The sequence below is a fragment of the Mandrillus leucophaeus genome, unplaced genomic scaffold (assembly GCF_000951045.1).
Source record: "Mandrillus leucophaeus isolate KB7577 unplaced genomic scaffold, Mleu.le_1.0 Scaffold408, whole genome shotgun sequence".
In the NCBI taxonomy this organism is placed as follows: domain Eukaryota; kingdom Metazoa; phylum Chordata; class Mammalia; order Primates; family Cercopithecidae; genus Mandrillus; species Mandrillus leucophaeus.
The window spans coordinates 370,071-394,802 of NW_012104343.1; the positions used below are offsets into that span (position 1 = coordinate 370,071).

General features: G+C 37.4%; 1 protein-coding gene across 2 annotated transcripts in view; it reads left to right on the plus strand.

Moving 5' to 3' along the window:
• Window positions 1-24,732, plus strand: part of UHRF1BP1L (UHRF1 binding protein 1-like) — a 96,790-nt gene that overhangs the window by 63,204 nt on the left and 8,854 nt on the right. For both annotated transcript variants that reach the window (XM_011992221.1, XM_011992220.1), the window contains 7 exons: window positions 10,446-10,639; window positions 10,967-12,471; window positions 12,752-12,927; window positions 19,438-19,580; window positions 20,337-20,487; window positions 22,401-22,654; window positions 22,951-23,059. In XM_011992221.1, the coding sequence (XP_011847611.1) occupies window positions 10,446-10,639; window positions 10,967-12,471; window positions 12,752-12,927; window positions 19,438-19,580; window positions 20,337-20,487; window positions 22,401-22,654; window positions 22,951-23,059 (2,532 nt within the window). The remainder of the gene's footprint in view (window positions 1-10,445; window positions 10,640-10,966; window positions 12,472-12,751; window positions 12,928-19,437; window positions 19,581-20,336; window positions 20,488-22,400; window positions 22,655-22,950; window positions 23,060-24,732) is intronic.

Consider the following 24,732-nt stretch of genomic DNA (forward strand, 5'->3'; position numbering starts at 1 on the left):
AGCCGGGCGCGGTGGCGGGCGCCTGTAGTCCCAGCTACTTGGGAGGCTGAGGCAGGAGAATGGCGTGAACCCGGGAGGCGGAGCTTGCAGTGAGCTGAGATTGGGCCACTGCACTCCAGCCTGGGCGGCAGAGCGAGACTCCGTCTCAAAAAAAAAAAAAAAAAATTTTTTTTATTTCCGTAAGTTATTGGGGAACAGGTGGTGTTTTGTTACATGAATAAGTTGTTTAGTGGTGATTTGTAAGATTTTGCTGCACCCATCACCAGAGCAGTATACCTTGTTTGTAGTCTTTTATCCCTCACCCCCTTCCCACCCCTCCCCCCAAGTCCTCAAAGTCCATTGTATCATTCTTATGCTTTTGCATCCTCATAGCTTAGCTTCCAGTTATGAGGAAGAACATATGATGTTTGGCTTTTCATTCCTGAGTTACTCATTCCTGAGTAACTACTAAAAGTAGTTACTATTACTACTTAGGCTAATAGTCTCCAGTCTCATCCAGGTTGATGCAAATGCCATTAATTCATTCCTTTTTATGGCTGAGTAGTATTCTGTTATATATACACACACACACCCACCCCCCACAGTTTCTTTATCCACTCATTGATTGCTGGGCATTTGGGTTGGTTCCACGTTTTGTAATTGTGAATTTTGCTGCTATAAACGTGTGTGCAAGTATCTTTTTCATACAATGACTTCTTTTCCTCTGGGCAGATACCCAGTAGTGGGATCGCTGGATCAAATGGTAGTCTTACTTTTAGTGCCTTTTTTTTTTTTTTGAGATGGAGTCTTATTCTGTCACCCAGGCTGGAGTGCAGCGGCGTGATCTGGGCTCACTGCAACCTCTGCTTCCCGGGTTCAAGCAATTTTCCCTCAGCCTCCTGAGTAGCGCCACTGCACCCAGCTAATTTTTGTATTTTTAGAGATGGGGTTTCACCGTGTTGGCCAGGCTGGTTTTGAACTCCTGATCTTGTGATCCGCCTGCCTCGGCCTCCTAAAGTGCTGAGATGACAGACATGAGCCACCACGCTCTGCCTACTTTTAGCTCTTTAAGGAATCTCCACACTGTTTTCCATAGTGGTTGTACTAGTTTATATTCCCACCAGCAGTGTAGAAGTATTCTCTGTTCACCACATCAGTGCCAACATCTACTATTTTTTGATTATGGCTTTTCTTGCAGTGAGAATGGTGGTATCACATCGTGGTTTTGATTTGAATTTCCCTGATCATTAGTGATGTTGAGCATTTTTTTTTTCTGTTTGTTGGCCACTTATATATGTTCTTTTGAGAACTATATACTCATTGTCTCAACCATCAATCCCTTTTTGGTGGGATTGTTTGTTTTTTTCTTGTTGATTTGAGTTCATTGTAGCTTCTGGTTATTAGTCCATTGTCAGATGTATATAGATCGTGTAGAGTTTTTCCCACTTTGTGGGTTGTCTGTTTACTCTACTAACTGTTCCTTTTGCTGTGCAGAGCTCCTTGATTAAGTCTCAGCAATTTATCTTTGTTTATTTATTACATTTCCTTTTAGGTTCTTGGTCATGAAATCCTTGTGTAAGCCAATGTGTAGAAGAGTGTTTCCAATGTTGTCTTCTAGAATTTTTATAGTTTCAGGGCTTAGATTTAAGTCCTTAATCCATCTTGAGTTGATTTTTGTATAAAGTGATAGATGAGGATCTAGTTTCATTCTCCCACATATGGCTAACCAATTATCCCAGCACCATTTGTTGAAAAGTGTGACCTTTCCCCACTTTATGTTTTTATTTGCCTTGTTGAAGAACAGTTAGCTGTAAGTATTTGGGTTTACTTCTGGATTCTCTATTCTGTTCCATTGTTCTATGTGCCTATTTTTATACCAGTACCATGCTGTTCTGGTGACTATGGCCTTACAGTATAGTTTGAAATCAGGTAATATGATGCCTCCAGTTTTGTTCTTTTTTCTTAGTCTTGCTTTGGCCATGTGGGCTCTTTTTTGGTCCCATATGAATTTTTGAATTGTTTTTTCCAGTTCTGTGAAGAATGATGGTGGTATATGGATGGGAATTGCATTGAATTTGTAGATTGCTTTTGGCAGTATGGCCATTTTCCCAATATTGATTCCACCCATCCATGAGCATGGGATGTGTTTTCGTGTGTTTGTGTCATCTATGATTTCTTTCAGCAGTGTTTTGCAGTTTTCCTTGTAGAGGTCTTTCACCTTCTTGGTTAGGTATATTCCTAACTATTTTTTAATTTTTTTATTATTATTTTTTTCGCTGTTGTAAAGGGGTTGAGTTCTTGATTTGATTCTCAGCTTAATCATTGTTGGTGTATAGAAGAGCTACTGATTTGTGTACATTAATTTTGTATCTGGAAACTTTGCTGAATTCTTTTATCAGTTCTAGGAACTTTCTGGAGGAGTCTTCAGTAGGGTTTTTTAGGTAAATAATCATATCATCAGCAAACAGTGACAGTTTGACTTCCTCTTTACCTATTTGGATGCCCTTTATTTCCTTCTCTTGTCTGATTGGTCTGCCCAGGACTTCTAGTACTGTGTTGAAGAGGAGTGGTGAGAGTTGGCATCCTTGTCTTGTTCCAGTTCTCAGAGGGAATGCTTTCAACTTTTCCCCATTTAGTATTACGTTGGCTGTGCGTTTGTCAGAGATGGCTTTTATTATGTTGAGGTATGTCCCATGTGTGCTGTTTTTACTGAGAGTTTTAATCATAAAGCGTTGCTGGATTTTGTCGAATGCTTTTTCTGCATCTATAGAAATGATCATGTGATTTTTGTTTTTAATACTGTTTCTTTGGTGTATCACATTTATTGACTTGCGTATGTTAAACCATCTCTGGTATGCATCCCTGGTATGAAACCCACTTGATCATGGTGGATTATCTTTTTGATATATTGTTGGATTCGGTAAGCTAGTATTTTGTTAAGGATTTTAGCATCAATGTTCATCAAGCATATTGGTCTGCTTTCTTTTTTGGTTATGCCCTTTCCTGGTTTTGGTATTAGGGCAATACTGGCTTCATAGAATGATTTAGGGAGGGTTCCCTCTTTCTCTATCTTTGTGGAATAGTGTCAGTAGGATTGGTACCAATTCTTTGAATGTCTGGTAGAATTCTACTGTGAATCCATCTGGTCCTGGACTTTTTTTTGTTGGTAATTTTTAAATTATTTCAGTTTGGCTGCTTGTTATTGGTCTGTTCAGACTATCTAATTCTCCCTGATATAAGCTAGGAGGGTTGTATTTTTCCAGGAATTCTTCCATCTCTTCTAGGTTTCCTAGTATGTGCACGTAAAGGTGTTCATAGTTGCGTTGAATGACCTTTTGTATTTCTGTGGTGTCAGTTGTAATATCTCCCATTTTGTTTCTTACTGAGCTTATTTGGATTTTCTCTCTTCTTGGTTAATCTTGCCAGTGGTCTATCAATTTTATTTATCTTTTCAAAGAACCAGCTTTTTGTTTAATTTGTCTTTTGTATTGTTTTTGTTTGCTTCAATTTCATTTAGTTCTGCTCTGATCTTGGTCATTGCCTTTCTTCTGCTGGGTTTGGGTTTGGTTTGTTCTTGTTTCTCTAGTTCCTTAAGGTGTGACCTTAGATTATCTGTTTGTGCTGTTTCAGACTTTTTAATGTAGGCATTTAGAACTATAAACTTTCCTCTCAGCGCCACCTTTGCTGTGTCCCAAAGGTTTTGATAGGTTGTGTCACTATTGTTCAATTCGAAGAATTTTTTAATTTCCATCTTGATTTCATTTTTGACCCAGTGATCATTCAGGAGCAGGTTATTTAATTTCCAGGTATTTGCATGGTTTTGAAGGTTCCTTTGAAGTAGATTTCCACTTTTATTCCATTGTGATCTGAGAGAGTGCTTGATATAATTTCAACTTTCTTAAATTTATTGAGGCTCTTTTTGTGGCCTATCATATGGCCTATCTCTTGGCGAAAGTCTGTTGAATAGAATGTATATTCTGCAGTTGTTGGATGGAATGTTCTGTAAATATCTGTTAAGTCCATTTGTTTCAGGGTATAGTTTAGTTTAGTTTAGTTTAGTTTTGTTTTGTTTTGTTTTTGAGATGGAGTCTTGCTTTGTTGCCCAGGCTGGAGTGCAGTGGCATGATCTCGGCTCACTGCAAACTCTGCCTCCCGAGTTCACGCCATTCTCCTGCCTCAGCCTCCAGAGTAGCTGGGACTACAGGCACCCGCCACTATGCCTGGCTAAGTTTTTGTATTTTTTTTTTAAGTAGAGATGGGGTTTCACTGTGTTAGCCAGGATGGTCTCGATTTCCTGACCTCATGATCCGCCTGCCTCAGCCTCCCAAAGTGCTGGGATTACAGGCATGAGCCACTGTGCCCAGTCAGAGTATAGTTGAAATCCATTGTTTCTTTGTTGACTTTCTGTCTTGATGACCTGTCTAGTGCTGTCAGTTGAGTATTGAAATCCCCCACTATTATTGTGTTGCCATCTATCTCATTTCTTAGGCCTATTAGTAATTGTTTTGTAAATTTGGGAATTCCAGTGTTAGATGCATATATGTTAGGATTGTGATAGTGTCCTGTTGGACAAGGCCTTTTATCCTTGTATAATGTCCCTCTTTGTCTTTTTTAACTGCTGTTGCTTTAAGGTTTGTCTGTTATAAGAATAGCTACTCCTGCTTGCTTTTGATGTCTATTTGCATGAAATGTCTTTTTCCACCCCTTTACCTTAAGTTTGTGTGAGTCCTTATTTGTTAGGTGAGTCTCTTGAAGGCAGCAGATGGTTGGTGAATATCGGGGGAATCCACCCCCAAAATTTCAATGTATGTTCTTTCTATTTTCCCTAAGTGTTGGCCGATCTGAGAAATAAAGAGAAAGAGTACAAAGAGAGGAATTTTATAGCTGGACTGCCAGGGTGACGTCACATAGCAGTAGGACCGTGATGCCCACCTGAGCCACAAAACCAGCAGGTTTTTATTAAGGACTTCAAAAGGGGAGAGGGTGTACGAACAGGGAGTAGGTCACAAAGATCACATGCTTCAAAAGGCAGAAAGGAGAACAAAGATCACATGCTTCTGAGGCCAATAAAGATCACAAGGCAAAGAGCAAAGCAAAGATCACAAGGCAAAGGTCAAAATAAAAAACTCCTGATAAGGGTCTATGTTCAGCTGTGCACTCATTGTCTTGATAAACATCTTAAACAACAGAAAGCAGGGTTCAAGAGCAGAGAACTGATCTGACCTCAAATTTACCAGGGAGCAGTTTTTTCCCCACCCTAATAAGCCTGAGGGTACTGCAGGATACCAGGGTGTGTTTCAGTTGTTATCTCAACTGCATAAGACAGACACTCGCAGGGCAGCCGTTTATAGACCTTCCCCCAGGAATGCAATTCCTTTCCCAGGGTCTTAATTATTAATATTCCTTGCTAGGAAAAGAATTTAGTGATATCTTCCCTACTTGCACGTCTGTTTATAGGCTCTCTGCAAGAAGAAAAATATAGCTGTATTCTGCCCAACCCTGCAGGCAGTCAGACCTTATGGTTGTCTTCCCTTTTTCCTTGAAAATCACTGTTATTCTGGGTTTTTTCAAGGTGCACTGATTTCGTATTGTTCAAACACACATTTTACAATCAATTTATACAGTTAATGCATTCATCACAGTGGACCTGAGGTGACATATATCCTCAGCTTACTATGAAGATAACAGGAGTAAGAGATTAAAGTAAGACAGGCTATAAGAGTGTTATTAGGGAAGTGATAAATGTCCATGAAATCTTCACAATTTATGTTCCTCTGCTGTGGCTCCAGCCGGTACCTCCGTTCGGGGTCCCTGACTTCCCACAACAGGTGAATTCTTATCTATTCTGCAGTTCTGTATCTTTTAAGTGGAACATTTAGGCCATTTACATTTAGTGTTAGTATTGAGACATGAGGTACCATTCCATTCATCATGCTGTTTGTTGCCTGTATGCCTTTTTTTTTTTAAATTGTATTTTTGTTTTATAGATCCTCTGAGATTTATGCTTTAAAGAGATTCTGTTGTGTTTCTAGGATTTGTTTCAAGATTTGGAGCTCCTTTGAGCAGTTCTTAGTTCTGGTAGTGGTGACTTGCTAGTGGTGAATTCTCTCAGCATTTGTTTGTCTGAAAAACACTGTATTTTTACTTCGTATGTGAAGCTTAGTTTCACTAGATATAAAATTCTTGACTGATAATTGTTTTGTTTGAGGAAGCTGAAGATAGGGCCAGAATCCCTTCTAGCTTCTAGATTTTCTGCTGAGAAATCTGCTGTTAATCTGATAGATTTTCCTCTATAGGTTACCTGGTGCTTCTGTCCCACAGCTCTTAAGATTCTTTCCTTTGTCTTAACTTTAGATAACCCGATGACAGTGAGCCTAGGCAATCATCTTTTGCGATGAATTTCCCAGGTGTTCTTTGTGCTTCTTGTATTTGGATGTCTAAGTCTGTAGCAAGGTCAGGGAAGTTTTCCTCAATTATTCCCCCAAGTATGTTTTCCAAACTTTTAGATTTCTCTTCCTACTTAGGAACACCAATTATTCTTAGGTTTGGTCGTTTAACATAATCCCAGACATCTTGGAAACTTTGTTAATATTTTCTTATTCTTTTTTTCTTTGTCTTTATTGGACTGGGTTAATTCAAAGACCTTGTCTTTGAGCTCTGAATTTCTTTCTTCTACTTATTCAGTTCTATTGCTGAGACTTTCTAGAGCATTTTACATTTCTATGAGTGTGTCTGTTTATTCCTGAAGTTTTGATTGATTTTTATTTATGCTATCTATTTCCTTGAATATTTCTTTCACTTCTTGTATCATTTTTTGGATTTCCTTACACTGGGCTTCGCCTTTCTCTGGTGCCTCCCTGATTAGCCTAGAATTCTTTCTCAGGTAAATCAGGGATTTCTTCTTGGTTTGGGTCCATTGCTGGTGAGCTAGTGTGATTTTTTTGGAGGTGTTAAAGAACCTTTTGTTATCATATTAACAGAGTTGTTTTTCTGGTTCTTTCTTATTTGGGTAGGCTCTCTCAGAGGTAGTGTCTGGGACTGAAGGCTGTTGTTCAGACTCTTTTGTCCCATGACATGTTCCCTTGAAGTGGCATTATCCCTTTTTTTTTTTTTTTTGAGACAGAGTTTCACTCTTGTTGCCCAGGCTGCAGTGCAATGGCATGACCTAGGCTCACCGCAATCTTCGCGTCCTGGGCTCAAGCGATTCTCCCGCCTTAGCCTCCCGAGTAGCGGGGATCACAGGCGTGCGTCACCACACCCGGCTAATTTTGTATTTTTAGTAGAGACGGGGTTTCTCTATGTTGATCAGGCTGGTCTTGAACTCCTGACCTCAGGTGATCTGCCCGCCTTGGCCTCCCAAAGTGCTGGGATTACAGGCGTGAGCTACTGCACCTGGCCGGTATTCTCCCTTTTTTCCTATGGGTGTGGATTCTGAGAGCCAAGCTATAGTGATTGTTACCTCTCTTCTAGATCTAGACACCCAGCAAGTCTACCAGGCTGTGGGCTGGTACTGGGGGTTGTCTGCAGAGTCCTGTGATGTGAACCATCTGTGGCTCAGCCATGAGTACCAGTCCAATATTTGGGTTGTCTCTCGGGTCCTACGGAGCAATCTGTCCTTCAGAGGGTGTATGGGTCCTCTCAGTTTTCCTGATTTATTCCTGTAGTCGTTCTGGAACAAAACTTCACTATGTGAGCCTCTACACACTGCTATGTCCGTACAAGTTGGAGCTGCAAACTAGTCCAGCCTCCTGCCTGCCACTTTGTCCCTAAACAAGTAATTTTTCTTCAGAGTTAAGAGTAGTTTCCAGTATTTATGACTTCTAAGCTGTTTTTTTTTTTTAGATACTCTTTTCTTTTTTTTTGAGACAGCCTCACTCTGTGCCTAGGCTGGAGTACTGTGGCACAATGATGGTTCACTGCTGCCTCAAACTCCTGGACTCGAGTGATCTTCCCATCTTAGCCTCGCTAATAGCTAGGATTATAGGCATGAGCCATCATGTCCAGCTAATTTTAAATTTTTTATAGGTACAAGATCTCACTCTGTTGCCTGGGCTAGTCTCAAACTCGTGGGCTCAAGCCATCCTCCCGCTTTGGCCTCCCAAAGCGCTGGGATTACAGACATGAGCCAACACTCCCAGCCATCTAGGCTTGTTTATACAAGTTTTGTTAGCAGGTACCAAAGGAATTATAATTTCATTCTATAATCTGTACTTTTTTTTTTCTGAAAAAAATTAACAAAATTCCTTCTTTGCGTGTTAAACTTGACCCCCGTAGATACCTGGTAGTGGAATTTCTAGATTATGTTTAACTATTTTTTAATTTAATTTTTTCTTAGAGAAATTTTCAAAAATAAACAAAAGTAGAGAATATAGTATGTTGAACCCTCATATAGATGAGTTAATTTTCATTCCTCATTATCTCTGTTTTGAACAGTACTAAATGTTCCAACTTTTATAATCTCTTAACTTTCCTTTTACCATTGTAAAAGTAACATATGCATTATATTTTAACAATAAAGAAGAAAAAGCCAAAAAAAACAATGCTTGTAAGCTTGCGGTTTGGAGACATCTACTCAAATGTAAGTATATTCATTTGTTAGGGCTGCTATAACAAACACCACAGACTAGGTGACTTAACAGAAATTTATTGTCTCACAGTTCTGAGGCTAGAGGTCCAAGATGAAGACTTCAGCAGGATTGTTTCTTCTGAGACTGCTCTCCTTATAGATGGTCATCTTCTGCCTATGTTTTCACATGGTCTTCCCTCTGTGTATGTGTGTTTGTCCCTCCTGTTCTGCTTTTATAAGGATATGAGTCACAATGGACTAGGGCCCACCCAGTGAACTCATTTTACCATAATTGTCTCTTTAAAGGCTTTAGCTCCAAATAGATTCTGAGCTACAGGGAGATAGAACTTCAGTAAATGCATTTTGGAGGGACACAGTTCAACCCATAGCAATAAATATAGCGTTGTTAGTCTTGTTTTTTAATGCATGTATTTCTTTTACATATTTAATTTGCACCCTGCTTCTTTTCTTTAGTGATATCAGAATATTCAATGTTTCTACAAGCTGCTTTTAAGTATTATTAACTACATAGTAATCTATTTTATAAGTAGACTTCTGTTGGAAACCGCATATAGATCTTTCTAGTGCTTAGTGTCCTGGGTTCCTTTTTCAGTCCCACATCTGCTCTCAGGCTTCTTTCTGTGCTCTAGCTCTTGGGCAACATTTGCTCCCTAGTCTACTCTGTGGCTGCCATCATCAATCAATGTACGTTGAGATATTCCCTCTCCTTCCTTTCCTTTCAGAGTGTGATGCAGTCTCTGCAGCACTCAATTTATTTCTATTCTCAAAGGCAAGCACCTACACTTCACAATTGCATGTCTCTGATAGACTTAAATTGTAATTTTTCTCTGTTTGTATCTGTCTCATGTAATAAACTATGACCTTTTAAGGAAAAAGGACCATGCCCTATTTCTTTTGGTGTTCTTTGTGCTTAGGGTAAGACAGACAATGTAGTTGACATTTAGTGGATCTTAAAGGAAAGTGAATGAATAAATGAATAATATAAGCAAGTAAACCATATTCAGGACATTGTTACAGTGTTCCCTCTCCACTGGTGTCTCACACCTTAGATTTATTTTTCTTAAATTTAGTCTAAATGCTCTAGATATGCATAACTTTAGCTTTGGTAGGAATAAATATGTCTGAATTTTTAGAATAAAAGATCTTCATCAAGGTGCTCTGAAAACAAAATGACTGGTATGGTAGAAAAATATGTGTATTTCAGGAAGCGATGTACCCTCTAATTGTAAATATTAGTTTATTTTGGGAGAGCTATGAAAAAGAGTGAATTCATTTTATTGTTGAGGAGATACTTGGTTTTCACATTGCTCCAAGCACTATTACAGGCCTTGATTAAAAGTGGGGAATAAATTTATGCGTGGTCCCTCCTTTCAAGGAGAACCTGCTAGCATAGCACTTGCATAAAAAATTGGTCATTAGACTTAGCTCTCTCATTTTAGAGGATTTAGATTAAGATTCAGGTTGTAAAGTCTACAGAAATACATGATCGAGGACCACTTTGATGTGATACTTCATCAAGAAGGTAATGTTTTTACGAGTTCTTGGTGAATACAACCTTAGGAAAGAAATTGAAACAGTACTTCCTGTTTTATGCAGTTAGTTTTAGATTAATTTATATATTCAAAATATTCATGTGTTTTGTATATTTATATGTTATAGATATTTTAAAATATTAAAACTTTTTTTCAGTTAGGCATGGGAAATTTTTTTTGTCTATCTAAATGTGTTTGTTATTCACATGTATCACTTTGATTTTGTAAATAACACCTCAAATTTGTTTTAAGAAAGAATAAAACTGACTAAACATGTATTTTTTGTTCTCAGGGAAGATTTAGAAACATACAATTAAAATTTTTTTAAAAAAATCTTTTCTCCACAGTTCCATCTCCCAACCTCTATAGCCAGCTGAATGCACTACAGTTTACTGTGGATGAAAGAAGCATTCTATGGTTAAATCAATTTCTGTTGGATTTAAAACAGAGTCTTAATCAGTTCATGGCTGTGTACAAGTTGAATGACAACTCAAAATCTGACGAGCATGTTGATGTTCGAGTTGATGGCTTAATGTTAAAGGTATCGTACAAACAAGTAGTAGTAATGATTTAATTCAATTTTGTTCTTTTTATTTTGCAATTTATTTTGTGCATATATATATGTTACATTCATTATTAATTCATGTTATTGTTTTTTAAAAGATTCTCTTCTTAGTGGTCATGTAAGTCCCCTTTACTCAATTTAATAAGATTTGAGGGGAAGAGTTAGTGTTTTATGTCTTAATAGGAAAGTAGTATTTTGGGGGGAAAGGTCAAGAAAAAGAATTTCTGAGCTAAGTCATGTTCTTTTATCTTTAAGATGTATGGATTTGACAGTTGGATGAGATTAATTTTTCTTCTCTTCTAGTTTGTCATTCCTTCTGAAATGAAATCTGAATGTCATCAAGATCAGCCACATGCAATTTCTATTCAGAGTTCTGAAATGATTGCCACAAATACCAGGCACTGTCCAAACTGTCGACATTCTGACCTAGAAGCTTTGTTTCAAGACTTTAAAGATTGTGATTTTTTTAGTAAAACATACACCAGCTTCCCCAAATCTTGTGACAATTTTAATCTTCTACATCCAATTTTCCAGAGGCATGCTCATGAACAAGATACGAAAATGCATGAAATTTATAAAGGAAATATTACTCCCCAATTGAATAAAAACACTCTTAAAACTTCTGCTGCCATGGATGTTTGGGCTGTGTACTTTTCTCAATTTTGGATAGATTATGAAGGGATGAAAAGTGGAAAAGGACGGCCAATAAGTTTTGTAGACTCATTCCCTCTTTCCATTTGGATTTGTCAACCAACAAGATATGCAGAGTCACAAAAAGAGCCGCAGAGTTGTAATCAAGTATCTCTAAACACATCACAAAGTGAATCTAGTGATCTGGCTGGCCGATTGAAGCGGAAGAAACTGTTGAAGGAGTATTATAGTACAGAGTCTGAGCCCTTGGCAAATGGTGGTCAGAAGCCTTCTTCATCAGATACATTTTTTAGATTTTCCTCTTCCTCGTCAGAAGCAGATATTCATGTCCTAGTTCATGTTCATAAACATGTCAGTATGCAGATTAATCACTACCAGTATCTGCTCCTGCTTTTGCTGCATGAGTCACTTATTCTTCTTTCAGAGAACTTAAGGAAAGATGTAGAAGCTGTAACTGGCAGTCCTGCTAGTCAGACATCCATTTGTATTGGAATTTTACTTAGAAGTGCAGAACTGGCTCTTTTGCTCCATCCAGTGGATCAAGCAAATACTCTTAAGTCTCCTGTTTCTGAAAGTGTGAGCCCAGTGGTACCTGATTATTTGCCTACAGAAAATGGGGATTTTTTGTCTTCAAAAAGAAAACAAATTAGTAGGGATATAAATAGAATTAGAAGTGTAACTGTTAATCATATGTCGGACAACAGATCTATGAGTGTTGACCTTAGCCATGTCCCTTTAAAAGATCCTTTGCTTTTTAAATCAGCTAGTGATACAAATCTGCAAAAAGGCATTTCTTTTATGGACTATTTATCAGATAAACATTTAGGGAAAATAAGTGAAGATGAAAGTAGTGGACTTGTTTACAAAAGTGGCTCAGGAGAAATTGGATCAGAAACAAGTGACAAAAAGGATTCATTTTATACAGATTCAAGTAGTATCTTAAACTACAGAGAAGATTCAAATGTGCTATCATTTGATAGTGATGGTAATCAAAACATACTTTCAAGCAGTTTAACTAGTAAAGAAAATGAAACCATAGAGTCCATCTTTAAAGCCGAAGATTTGCTTCCGGAAGCAGCTTCACTCTCTGAAAACCTGGATATCAGTAAAGAAGAGACCCCCACAGTTAGAACACTTAAATCACAGTCATCTTTAAGGTAACAACATTTTATTGGCCTTTTTAAAAATTAATTTATTTTGTGGAGTGTGTGTGCCTGTGAGTGTATTTTGTTTTGAGGCAGGAAAGCTCATGACAAAATAAGGCATTGTTAACGTGAAAGAGTAGGTGTTTCAAAATATGAAAACACTTTGAGCTTATATATTTAAGCATAATTTCAGCTATGGATGCTATATACGTATTTTAATTTTCTTAGACGTATTTTTTAGATAGAATTCTTTTCTCTATATCTACTAACTTTCTAATTATTTTGTTAACAGTGGAAAGCCTAAGGAACGTTGCCCACCCAACCTGGCTCCTCTCTGTGTTTCTTATAAGAATATGAAAAGAAGCTCTTCACAAATGTCATTGGATACCATTTCACTTGACAGCATGATATTGGAAGAACAGTTGTTAGAAAGTGATGGAAGTGACAGCCATATGTTTTTGGAAAAAGGTAAAGTTATGATATGGTTTAAGAATTCATATTACATACATACACCTTAGGAGAAAAGGGATGCTTTTAGTTATATTCAATAATTGTTAACTGTACCCATGCTTTTTAAAGTTGTTGAGCATAACTAAAAACAAATGAATATTTTTAGTTTTATTCAGTAATTGTTAATTATTAATAATACTTAGTTATTTTTAGATATATTCTAATTGTTCATTATAGCCCCCCAAAAAAGACTTATTTATACATACATGGACTATGCAAGAGTACCTAACTTTCCTCTAATGGTTGTTCCATTGTTTCTTTTAACCAGATACTCCTGCCTCTCTATGGCTGAGATCCAGCAATTATATGTATGCAGTCACTTAGACCATAAAGCAGCCAATATCATGGCTACCAGCCTGTATTACAGAGACTCCTATATTTGGAAATTTGATTAGATGGACTTAATTTGTATGGTGAATTCTACTGATTTACAAAATTAGGATTCTTTCACGTATATGATAGTATATGGTGGAACTACGTGATTTTCCCATGTTATTGAGAGACAACCAATGCCCTAGTAAAGACTGCTAGAAATGAATTAGAAGGTGTTTGTTGCATCTCCTTCATTAAGGCATTGAGTTTGTAAACAGGAATTAGAAGTATGGGCCATAGTCAGAAAGTAGTTGCTGCAGACACAAAAACATAGGAGACCAGAGGCAAATATGAATTACTTTGTTTTTTCTTTTCTTTTCTTTTTTTTTTTTTTTTTTGAGATGGAGCTTCACTCTGTCGCCCAGGCTGGAGTGCAGTATTGTGATCTCAGCTTACTGCATTCTTCGCCTTCGGGTTCAAGCAGTTCTCCTGCCTCAGCCTCCCGTGTAGTTGGGATTGCAGGCATGCACCACCATGCTCGGCTAATTTTTATACTTTTTCTAGGGATGGGGTTTCGTCATGTTGGCCAGGCTGGTCTCAAACTCCTGACCTCAAATGATCCATGCACCTCAGCGTCCCAAAATACTGGGATTACAGGCATGAGCTGCCATGCCTGGCCTGAATTACTTTCTGTTTGAAAGGAAATAAGCCCATTGATTTAGTTGAAAAGCTTAGATTAGATAATTAGTAACATAAATATAACAAGTATGTAATAAGTAATAATATAATATGTATTACTAATGTGCCATAATAGTAGCTACCATTTGTTGCCAAGCAATGTCTGTTTTGTTCTGCTATCACAGAATACCACAGACTGGGTAATTTATAAAGAACAGAAATTTATTTCTCACGTGTTCTGGAGACTGGGAAGTCCAAGATCAAACCTCATCAAATTGTAAGGGTTGTAATTTGCAGTCCTCTGTAGGTCAAGAGAAGCTACCTGAAGCCTGTTTTGTAAGGGCCTTAATCCCATTCATGTAGGGGCAAGCTCTCATGGGCTGATCACCCGTTAAAGGCCCTACCTCTTAGTACTATCACTTTGCCAACACATGAATTTCAAAGGGACACATTCATACCGTTGCAGGTGCTTAAATAGTTTACTTCTTTTAATTTGAATTACAACTCTGTAATAATAGAAGCTAACATTTATTGAGCATTTACTTTGTGTTGGTACCATTCTATATGCTTTGTATATATTTTAATGAATTTAAACCTCACAACAATTCTATCAATAGTATACTGTTATCTTCAGAGAGAGGTTAAATAACGAATCCAAAGTAACACAGCTAGTTAGTGGTTTAAATTCAGGTATTTTGGCTCTAGAGCCTATTGTCTACTATGTACCAAATTGCCTCAGCCCTATGAGGTATAAGTGCTTATTCTTATCCTTTTACAGATACGGAAACTGAGGCTCCTGAAGTTTAAGTAGTGTTCCCATAGTCACATTGTACGCAGAGCTGGGATTGTCTTTCTTGTTATTCTTGCTATTCTTTTTTTTTTTTTTTTTTTTGAGATGTAGTTTTTTTCTTGTTGCCCAGGCCGGAGTGCAATGTAACGATACTGGCTCACTGCAACCTCTGCCTCCTGGGTTCAAGCGATTCTCCTGCCTCAGCCTCTCAAGTAGCTGGGACTACAGGCATCCACCACCACGCCTAGCTAACTTTTGTGTTTTTAGTGGAGACAAGGTTTCACCATGCTGGCCAGGCAGGTCTCGAATTCCTGGCCTCAGCCATCTCAGCCTCCCAAAGTACTGGGTTTATAGGTGTGAGCTACCATGCCCATCCTCTTGTTTGTTATTCTAAGCTAATATTTACTAGGGACTTACTATACCAGTTACTATCGTAAGCATCTTACATGTATTTAATCTTCAAATAAATTGAGGTAGGAACTGTTATCTTCATTTTAAAGGTGAAGCAAACAAAGCCTAGGGAGGTAAGCAGCTTGCCCAAGGTTATGCAACTAGTAAGTGGTAGAGTTTAGCATTTGAACTCAGTTAGTCAGACTTCAAAGTCTGAACTCTTCTATCTGACGCAAACATGTCTTCTTAAAAAATTTTACCCTTTACACAAGTCAGAGAAAAATCTGTCTACTAGATTCCAGTTTACTTTATCTTGGTGGGAGACACTAGTCAGTTTACCTTACATGATAGATGATATTTAATAACAACAATAGCAAACATTTATTGAACCACCCCTAGTCATACTGCCAAGTGCTGTAAAACACATTATTTAATCCTTAAGACCATCATATAAGGTGGTTATTATTATTAATCACTTTTCTATAGATTTAGAAACTAAAGCTTAAAGAAATAAGATATCTTGTCCAAAAGTTGTAGCCAGCAAGTAGTAAGAGGCAGATTTGTCAGCTATTCTGACTGATGAGCCCAAGTTTTTAACCAATCATTAAGCTATTCTAGCTCCCCAGACTTGGGGAATGTGTACCATACATAAACAAAAGTTCTCAGTCTAAGTCTGATAATTTATAGCAATCTTCTTTCCAGCATATCACTTAAATGTAGAAGAGGTACTGATATGTGTCATGAAAATCTATTCAAGATTCACAGATAGCTGTAGTTCCCCTGTGCCCCCTTTATTGTTTAAAATCCTACCTTATCAGAGGATTTTTTTGTCCTTTGATCAAAATATACTTCAAAAACAATGTTCTTGTGGCAGATCACCCTACTTAATCTGAAAGCATCAGTGGTTTTATTATTTCTAACAAATAATAGTAAGGAAAAGTGACTACCACTCAATGTGGAAAACTTGGAAAATACAGCCATAATTTGGAGAGTAAAATCACCAAAAAGTCTCTCTCACATTCACAATATATCAACTGTTATTTATTTTATGAATTTGTATATGTAAACTCCTTTGAAAATATTTTTAAGCCTGTATAAAATTATCATAAGAATGTACCATAGCCTTTTAAAGATTTCCCTGATGTTGGATGTTTAGATTGTTTATAATTTATCAGTTATAAAAGTGCTATAATTATATTGTTGTTCACAAATTTTTGTCTGCATTTTTGATGACTATCTTAGAATAGATTCCAACAGTAGACTAGGATCTTAAAAAGTGTGGACTTTGTGTATAACATTTTAATGATACACATTCCTGGTTCTTTTGAACAGTGACTTATTTTTATGTCAGGGTCATTAATTTTTATTGGAAGGAGACTCTTGGTATTTTGTTTTAATTTTACAAGAAATATATGAATATTTTCTCATTTTAAAAGGAGAATAAGGGTGATACTAAGGTGATAACTTCAATTTTTACTCTAGGCATTTCCTTAAACCAGATAATATGGTCTCCTTGATATCATTCCCCATTGCAGAAGTAACTACCATCAACTTTTGGTATATATGCTTCCAGGCCTTTATCTATGTATTTTTTTATATGTGTGTGGGTGTGTCAGATACATACAAAGGTATGTGTATACAAAAAGATATGTATGTGTATGCGTGCATGTATACATATTTGTGAATGTATGTACATATTTATGAACACATAAACAACATAGCTACCTCTGGTCCCTAACTAGTCTTTCCACATCTCTTCTTATCCATTTGCAGTTCATACATTATTCTATAGCCAAAATATATATGTATTTTTTTATACCAAGTCTCTATCGCCCAGGTTGGAGTGTGGTGGTGTGATTTCGGCTCACTGCAACCTCTGCCTCGTGGGTTCAAGTGATTCTTCTGCCTCCTCAGCCTCCCGAATAGCTGGGATTACAGGTGTGTGCGACCACACCCAGCTAATTTTTGTATTTTTAGTCAAGACTGGGTTTTACCATGTTGGCCAGGCTGGTCTCGAACTCCAGACCTCAGGTGATCCACCCGCTGCGGCCTCCCAAAGTGCTGGGATTTCAGGCGTGAGCCACTGTTCCTGGCCAGGCAAAATACTCTTTTAAAAAACACAAATTTGGCCAAGCATGGTGGTTCACACCTATAATCCCAGCATTTTGGGAGGCCAAGGTGGGCGGATCACAAAGTCAGGAGATGGAGACCATCCTGGCTAACATGGTGAGAACCGGTGTCTACTAAAACTACAAAAAATTAGCCAGACAAAGTGGCACATACCTGTAGTCCCAGCTACTTAGGAGGCTGAGGCAGGAGAATCGCTTGAACCCTGGAGGCAGAGGCTGCAGTGAGCTGAGATCGCACCACTGAACTCCAGCCTAGGCGACAGAGCAAGACTCTGTCTTTAAAAAAAAAAAAAAAAAGGAGGGAAAAAAAACCCCACAGATTTGATCATGTCATTTTCCACTGTACTGCTGATAACTTGTAATTGTTTTAAGGCCATTAAGTTAAAATCCTTAACATTACTGACAATCCTCTGTGTGATGTGGCCCCAGCTTACCTTTTCTGATGTTTTCCCATGTGCTCATTATACTTCAGATGGATCATAGTTTATTTCAGTCTTTCTCTTACTTTCCTTACTGTGATAAACTTTTCCATCTTAGTCTGTTGTAGCTGTTTCTGGAATGCTCTTTTTCATTCTGTTTATTTTATTATTTTTACTTTTAATTAGAGTTGTTAAGGATAACTCTTGGCTTTATTTTTCCCACTCATTATTTTATCCACTCAGTGTTTTTCGGAGTGTCTTTTTGCTCTCCTTGCAATTATTCTTTTCCATGTAAATTTAAAAAAAAATTTTTTTTAAAGGGGGCCAGGCACAGTGGCACACGCCTGTAATCCCAGCACTGTGGGAGGCCAAGGCAAGCAGATCACTTGAGGTCAGGAGTTCAAGACCACCCTGGCTAACATAGTGAAACCCCATCTTTACTAAAAATACAAAAATTAGCTAGGCATGGTGGCGCGTTCCTGTAATCCCAGATACTTGGGAGGCTGAGGCAGGTGGAGGTTGCAGTGAGCTGAGATCGTGCCACTACACTCCAGTCTGGCCAATAGAGTGAGACACTGTCTCAAAAAAAAAAAAATTTTAAGGGAATCTTTTTTTTTTTTTTTTTTAGATGGGGTCTCACTCTGTCATCCAGGCTAGAGTTCAGTGCAGTGGTATGATCTTGGCTCACCTCAATCTCTACCTCCCGGGCTCACGTGGTCCTCTGCCTTAGCCTCCTGAGTAGCTGGGACCACAGGCAAGTGCCGCTATGTCTGGCTAATTTTTTGTATTTTTGGTAGAGATGGGGTTTTGCTGTGTTGCCCAGGCTGGTCTTGAACTCCTGGGCTCAAGTGATGCTCTCACCAAAGTGCTGGGATTACAGGCACGAGCCACTGCACCCAGGCTCGTTCACTTTAGCAGAAATACTATTTTATCACAGATGTTCTCTTAACCCCTGATGATGTTAGGAACCCCTTATGAAATGCCTTTATTAGCCCCTCATACCACAAGAGTATTCACAGGTATCTTCCCTGGGCCATTTATTTAATAATTTGTTGAGCACCTACCACATTGCCAAGCACTACGTTAGAAGCTGATTACAGAGTAGTAAATATAATAATAAATTGAGACTTATGTTTTGTATGTCTTTAGGTTTTCTTACCTAATTTTTTTATTCATTTTTATGGTATTTTTAAGAAGTATTGATCTGTAATGGCTACTGAATTTTTTTTTAAATTGTCTTTTACCACAGATAGTTGGAGAAATATTGAATTATAGCACATTCATTGTTTGATAACTAATTACAATCTAATTTTTCTTGGTCCATTTTTTTAAAGGAGGCAATGCTTGAGAAAGAGTTGAAGGGGCTGGGCGTGGTGGCTCACGCCTGTAATCCCAGCACTTTGGGAGGCCAAGGCGGGTGGATCACGAGGTCAGGAGATCGAGACCATCCTGGCAAACACGGTGAAACCCCGTCTCTATTAAAAATACAAAAAATTAGCCGGGGGTGGTGGCGGGCACCTGTAGTCCCAGCTACTCGGGAGGCTGAGGCAGGAGAATGGCGTGAACGCGGGAGGCGGAGCTTGCAGTGAGCCGAGATGGTGCCACTGCACTCTAGCCTGGGCGACAGACTACGTCTCAAAAAAAAAGGAAACAGTTGAAGGGATAGTTCTTTTTTGTTAAATAAACATACAGTGTTAGATGATGTGTAAAACTGATTTTAATTTATTAATTTACTTTTGTATTATTTCAGGAAATAAAAAGAACTCAACTACAAATTACAGGGGCACAGCAGAAAGTGTGAATACTGGTGCAAACCTACAAAATTATGGTGAAACTTCTCCAGATGCCATCAGTACAAATTCAGAGGGTGTTCAGGAAAATCATGATGACCTGGTAATAAATATTTCAGATAATTTCAGAGAGATTCTATGAAGATAAATGCCACCAGTTTTATTTCATATTTGACATGTATATATTTTGAGACACTCATATATAACATGAATTCTTAGATGGTGGGCAATTCATTTTGCAGCTTTTGTTCTCGAAAATGCTTCCCCCCAATCAATTGTTTTTCCTTTGATTTTACTTTTCTAAATTTGTTTTATCATATTGAGGAGTGAAGGCTCTTTCTTTTTTCTGTCTTGCCTTTTATGTTTTTTATTTTAATTTTTTTAAAGACAGGATCTCACTCTGTTGCCCAGGCTGGAGTACAGAGATGTGTCCATAGCCCACTGCGGCCTTGAATTCCTGGGCTTAAGTGATCTTCCTGCCCCAGCCTCCCTAGTAGCTGGGACCAGGTGCACACCATCACACCTGGCTGTTTTAAATTTTTTTGTAGATATGGGGTCTCACTGTGTTGCCCAAGCTAATGGTTTCTTTTAAGCCCTCCTGATGTAGTGAAAGACTTGAAAAATATATTTTGTCTAGCTTTTAATGAAAATCATTTTACAATCCTTGTGACCTAATTTAATAATAAATGAAAGGTTTTCACTATAATGTAACAACCGTTTTCTGTAGATCACAAGTATATTTTTGGTCTGGTAGGTCATAATTGTATTTTTAGAGGGTAACAGTAGTTTCCTATATTATTTCTTAAATTTTGTTTTGAACTGCTTGGCATACTAATATTATTTATGCAATCATTAATAGATGTCCGTTGTGGTATTTAAAATTACTGGTGTTAATGGGGAAATTGACATCCGAGGGGAAGATACAGAAATCTGTCTTCAAGTGAACCAGGTGACACCAGACCAGTTAGGCAATATCAGCCTTCGGCATTACCTTTGTAATCGTCCAGTTGGTAAGGGTTTTTTTTTTTTTGTTAATTACTTTTCATATACAATGGTTTAATATGTTTTAACTTTTATATATGTCTCACCAGCAATCCTATCTTGGCTATAATTGAATTCAAGGAAAATTGCATTTACTTATTATAATAATTATTATTTATAGTTTGTGGTTTTTTCTACAGTGTGTGGAGCTTCAATAGGAAGACATAGTGTAATAGTTCCGTGGCATAAAAGGTAGCAGGGAGGAGTGACTTTGACAAAGAAAATTTTTGTTTTGTTTTATTTCATCTCCAAAAAACTCATTTTGTTTGAAATTATTCCTGGCTTTACTCCATGGAATGAGAATGTGTATGTGTGTAGATCTAGACAGATAAAAAGGCAAAATAAAATCACATTAATCAAGTTGTTTGTTGGCAAGTTCTCTTGTTCAGCAAGCTCACTCTTGTTTTTCTTGCTATAGGAAAGAACACTAACCATTACCAATTTATGGCTGTTTATTTTACCTTCTATTTTAAAAAATAAACATATTTGAATTTTGAAATATTTAAATCTTTGGAGTTACATTTGAACTCTTGCATTATTTTCTGGAGTGTTCATAAGTAGTAATAACACTAATTAAGTATAATTCTGTACCTGGAATACAAGCTTCAAGAGCAACTCTCTACCTGGAATTGTGAATGGAGACCTATCCTTGGTGTAAATAAATACACACATCTTTAATTTCTTGCAAATCTCCCCCTTTCACAAATATGCATATATTTGACCTGTTTAAGACTAGTCACACTCATGCTGAAGAAAAATAAAATACCTTCTCATTATGAATTTTTGAAAATCCATCATGAATTGATATAGCAGTCTTCTTATGAGGACCCATGGGATAAATAACTTTCATACCTCAGAAACTGAAACAGCTTTGCCTTTCCAGAACGAGTTTGTTTTTATCTTAAAGGTTATATGAGTTGTGAAACTATCATATTTTTATCTTTTTTGCTAGGGAGCTCATTTTTGGTCCACCTTTTGGTATAGGAATTTAAATAATGCATTTTGGGTTATTAATCTTAACAACTACCTTTCCCTTTTCCCTTCCATCCTTCCTTTTTTCCTTGTCTCCTCATTTTTTATCAGATTATACCATGTGCATATTGCCTCTTACTCATTTTGGAACCAAGTAACATAAAATAAATAAGCAAAATAGTTACCCTGAGTGTGAGTTTACAAGTAATTTACTTCAGTGGTTTCACTAGGAGCTTACGTTTTTTAAGTTAGGTATTTTATTATTGGAATTTTAAACTTTGTTTTTAAACTATGTGTTTATACCTGTCTATGCAATCTATAAATTTTTGGGGGGGAATAGGGTCCAGGCATGTAAATGTAATTTTACACACACACACTCACACATACACACACTGTCTCTCTCTCTTCCCTTAATTTCAGTTTTTGGTTTGCCTTCTAACAGAAACAGTTTAATGAGGTCTTCTCTGTTTACTTTTCTGTTATTTAAAGACCCAATTTAATGAGGAAGGTGCAAAACCTCAGGCTTTGTTACTTCTTGAGAAATGGCTTAAGAGTCACTTTAAATGTCTGACTTATTTCTGGTTCACAGCCAACATTTGAATGTATACTTAGGTATACAGTCAAACACACACTAAGTATCTGAGGCATGTATCACACCTGAGTTCTATCATACATATTTTTCTTGTTATCAAAAAAACAGAAAATACAGAAAAATCAACATTATTGTAGTAGAAAGTTGCCTTAAAATATTGAAATTAGTGTGTGTACGTATATTGTATATGTACTATAGAATATCACTTAAACTAGGGGTGAATAGTAAAACTAGTATTATTTTAATGTACCACATGGCACATAATTGTAATATTATTGAATAATGCTACAAACATTTTTGTATGTTCATTTTCCTTAGGTTCCGATCAGAAAGCTGTAATTCATTCCAAATCCTCTCCTGAGATTTCTCTGAGGTTTGAAAGTGGTCCTGGTGCTGTAATACACTCTTTACTTGCAGAAAAAAATGGATTTCTGCAGTGCCACATAGAAAACTTCAGCACTGAGTTTCTTACATCTTCTCTTATGAATATTCAACATTTTTTGGAAGATGAAACTGTTGCAACAGTAATGCCAATGAAGATACAAGTTTCTAACACAAAAATAAATTTAAAAGTATGTTAATAAATAATTTTATATTTTCATGTTCCTTTTGCCTATCTGAACTTTCATTCATGTCTAAGAATGTGCCTTTTCTATAATATAAGTTCTATCAGCATTTATTAAAATGATTTTGTCTTTTTTGGTAAATGATGTAGAGATCTGTTTTGGAAATTAGGAAATGTCAAAATGTAACAGGCAGTTTTCTCACTGTATCAGCTGAAACATATAAAGATACATGTGTTATCTTTAACTCATTAAAAATATGACCGACTGAAGTAACATAGCAATGTTATTTTTCTTTCCTGTAGGATGATAGTCCCCGGAGTAGTACAATATCCCTTGAACCAGCTCCTGTAACTGTACATATTGATCATCTTGTGGTAGAGAGAAGTGACGATGGCTCTTTTCATATCAGAGGTATATATGAAAAACTGTTTATTTATTTGTGATACGGAATTTCGCTCTTGTCGCCCAGGCTGAAGTGCAATGGCGGGATCTTGGCCTACTGCAACCTCTGCCTCCCTGGTTCAAGTGATTCTCCTGCCTAAGCCTCCCGAGTAGCTGGGATTACAGGTGCCTGTCACCATGCCCAGCTAATTTTTATATTTTTAGTATAAGAAAAAATTTTAGTAGAGATGGAGTTTTGCATGTTGGCCAGGCTGGTCTCAAACTCCTGACCTCAAGTGATCCACCTGCCTCAGCCTCCCAAAGTTCTGGGATGACAGGCCAGCCACTGCGCCCAGCCGATGAAAACCCATTTAAATAAATACCTACTCAAATTTCGAAGTTAAATTATTTACATACTGATTGTTTCTTTTCACTTATATTTCTTTTATATATATACATACATAGTAGTGGAAGATTGGCAGACACCTTCAGTACATCGTAATAAAGTATCATCTATACATGTACCAGCCTCTACCCTGGAAAAAACTTCATATATAGTTGGTTTAGTACCTGTTGTACAAATGTGTTTTGAATATTGTAGAAAGTGAGAGAGGCCTTCAGGGTCTTACATATCTCTTGATCTTACTCGTGTCTTTCAGTTGATCTCTTTCTTAGCTTTATTTCCTACTTATACTTCTTATAATGGAACTTACCTTGCACTTCTCTGCACTTTGCACATCTCTGCGTTCTTACTTGCCTTGTTATTTCTCATTGGAATTGCTCATCACTACGTGGATTTCATTCATCCTTCCATTGTTCTCTCAACTTTCTTCTTTATACTGATACTTTCTTTTTATTAATATTATTATTATACTTTAAGTTCTAGGGTACATGTACCCAGCGTGCAGGTTTGTTACATAGGTATACATGTGCCATGTTGGTTTGCTGCACCCATCAACTCGTCTTTTACATTAGGTATTTCTCCTAACGCTATCCCTTCCCCAGCCCCCACCCCACACCCCCCAACAGGCCCCAGTGTGTGATGTTCCCCGCCTCGTGTCCAAGTGACCTCATTGTTCAGTTCCCACCTATAAGTGAGAACATGCAGTGTTTGGTTTTCTGTCCTTGTGATAGTTGGCTTAGAATGATGGTTTCTAGCATCATCCATGTCCCTGCAAAGGACATGAACTCATCCTTTTTTATGGCTGCATAGTATTCTGTGGTGTATATGTGCCACATTTTCTTAATCCAGTCTATCATTGATGGACATTTGGGTTGGTTCCAAGTCTTTGCTATTGTGAATAGTGCTGCAATAAGCATACATGTGCATGTGTCTTTATAGTAGCATGATTTAAAATCCTTTGGGTATATACCCAGTAATGGGATCACTGGGTCAAATGGTAATTCTAGTTCTAGATCCTTGAGGAATCACCACACTGTCTTCCACAACGGTTGAACTAATTTACACTCCCACAAACAGTGTAAAAGCGTTCCTAATTCTCCACATCCTCTCCAGCATGTTGTTTCCTGACTTTTTAGTGATAGCCATTCTAACTAGCATGAAATGGTATCTCATTGTGGTTTTGATTTGCATTTCTCTGATGGCCAGTGATGATGAACAGTTTTTCATATGTCTGTTGGCTGCATAAACATCTTCTTTTGAGAAGTGTCTGTTCCTATCCTTTGCCCACTTTTTGATGGTG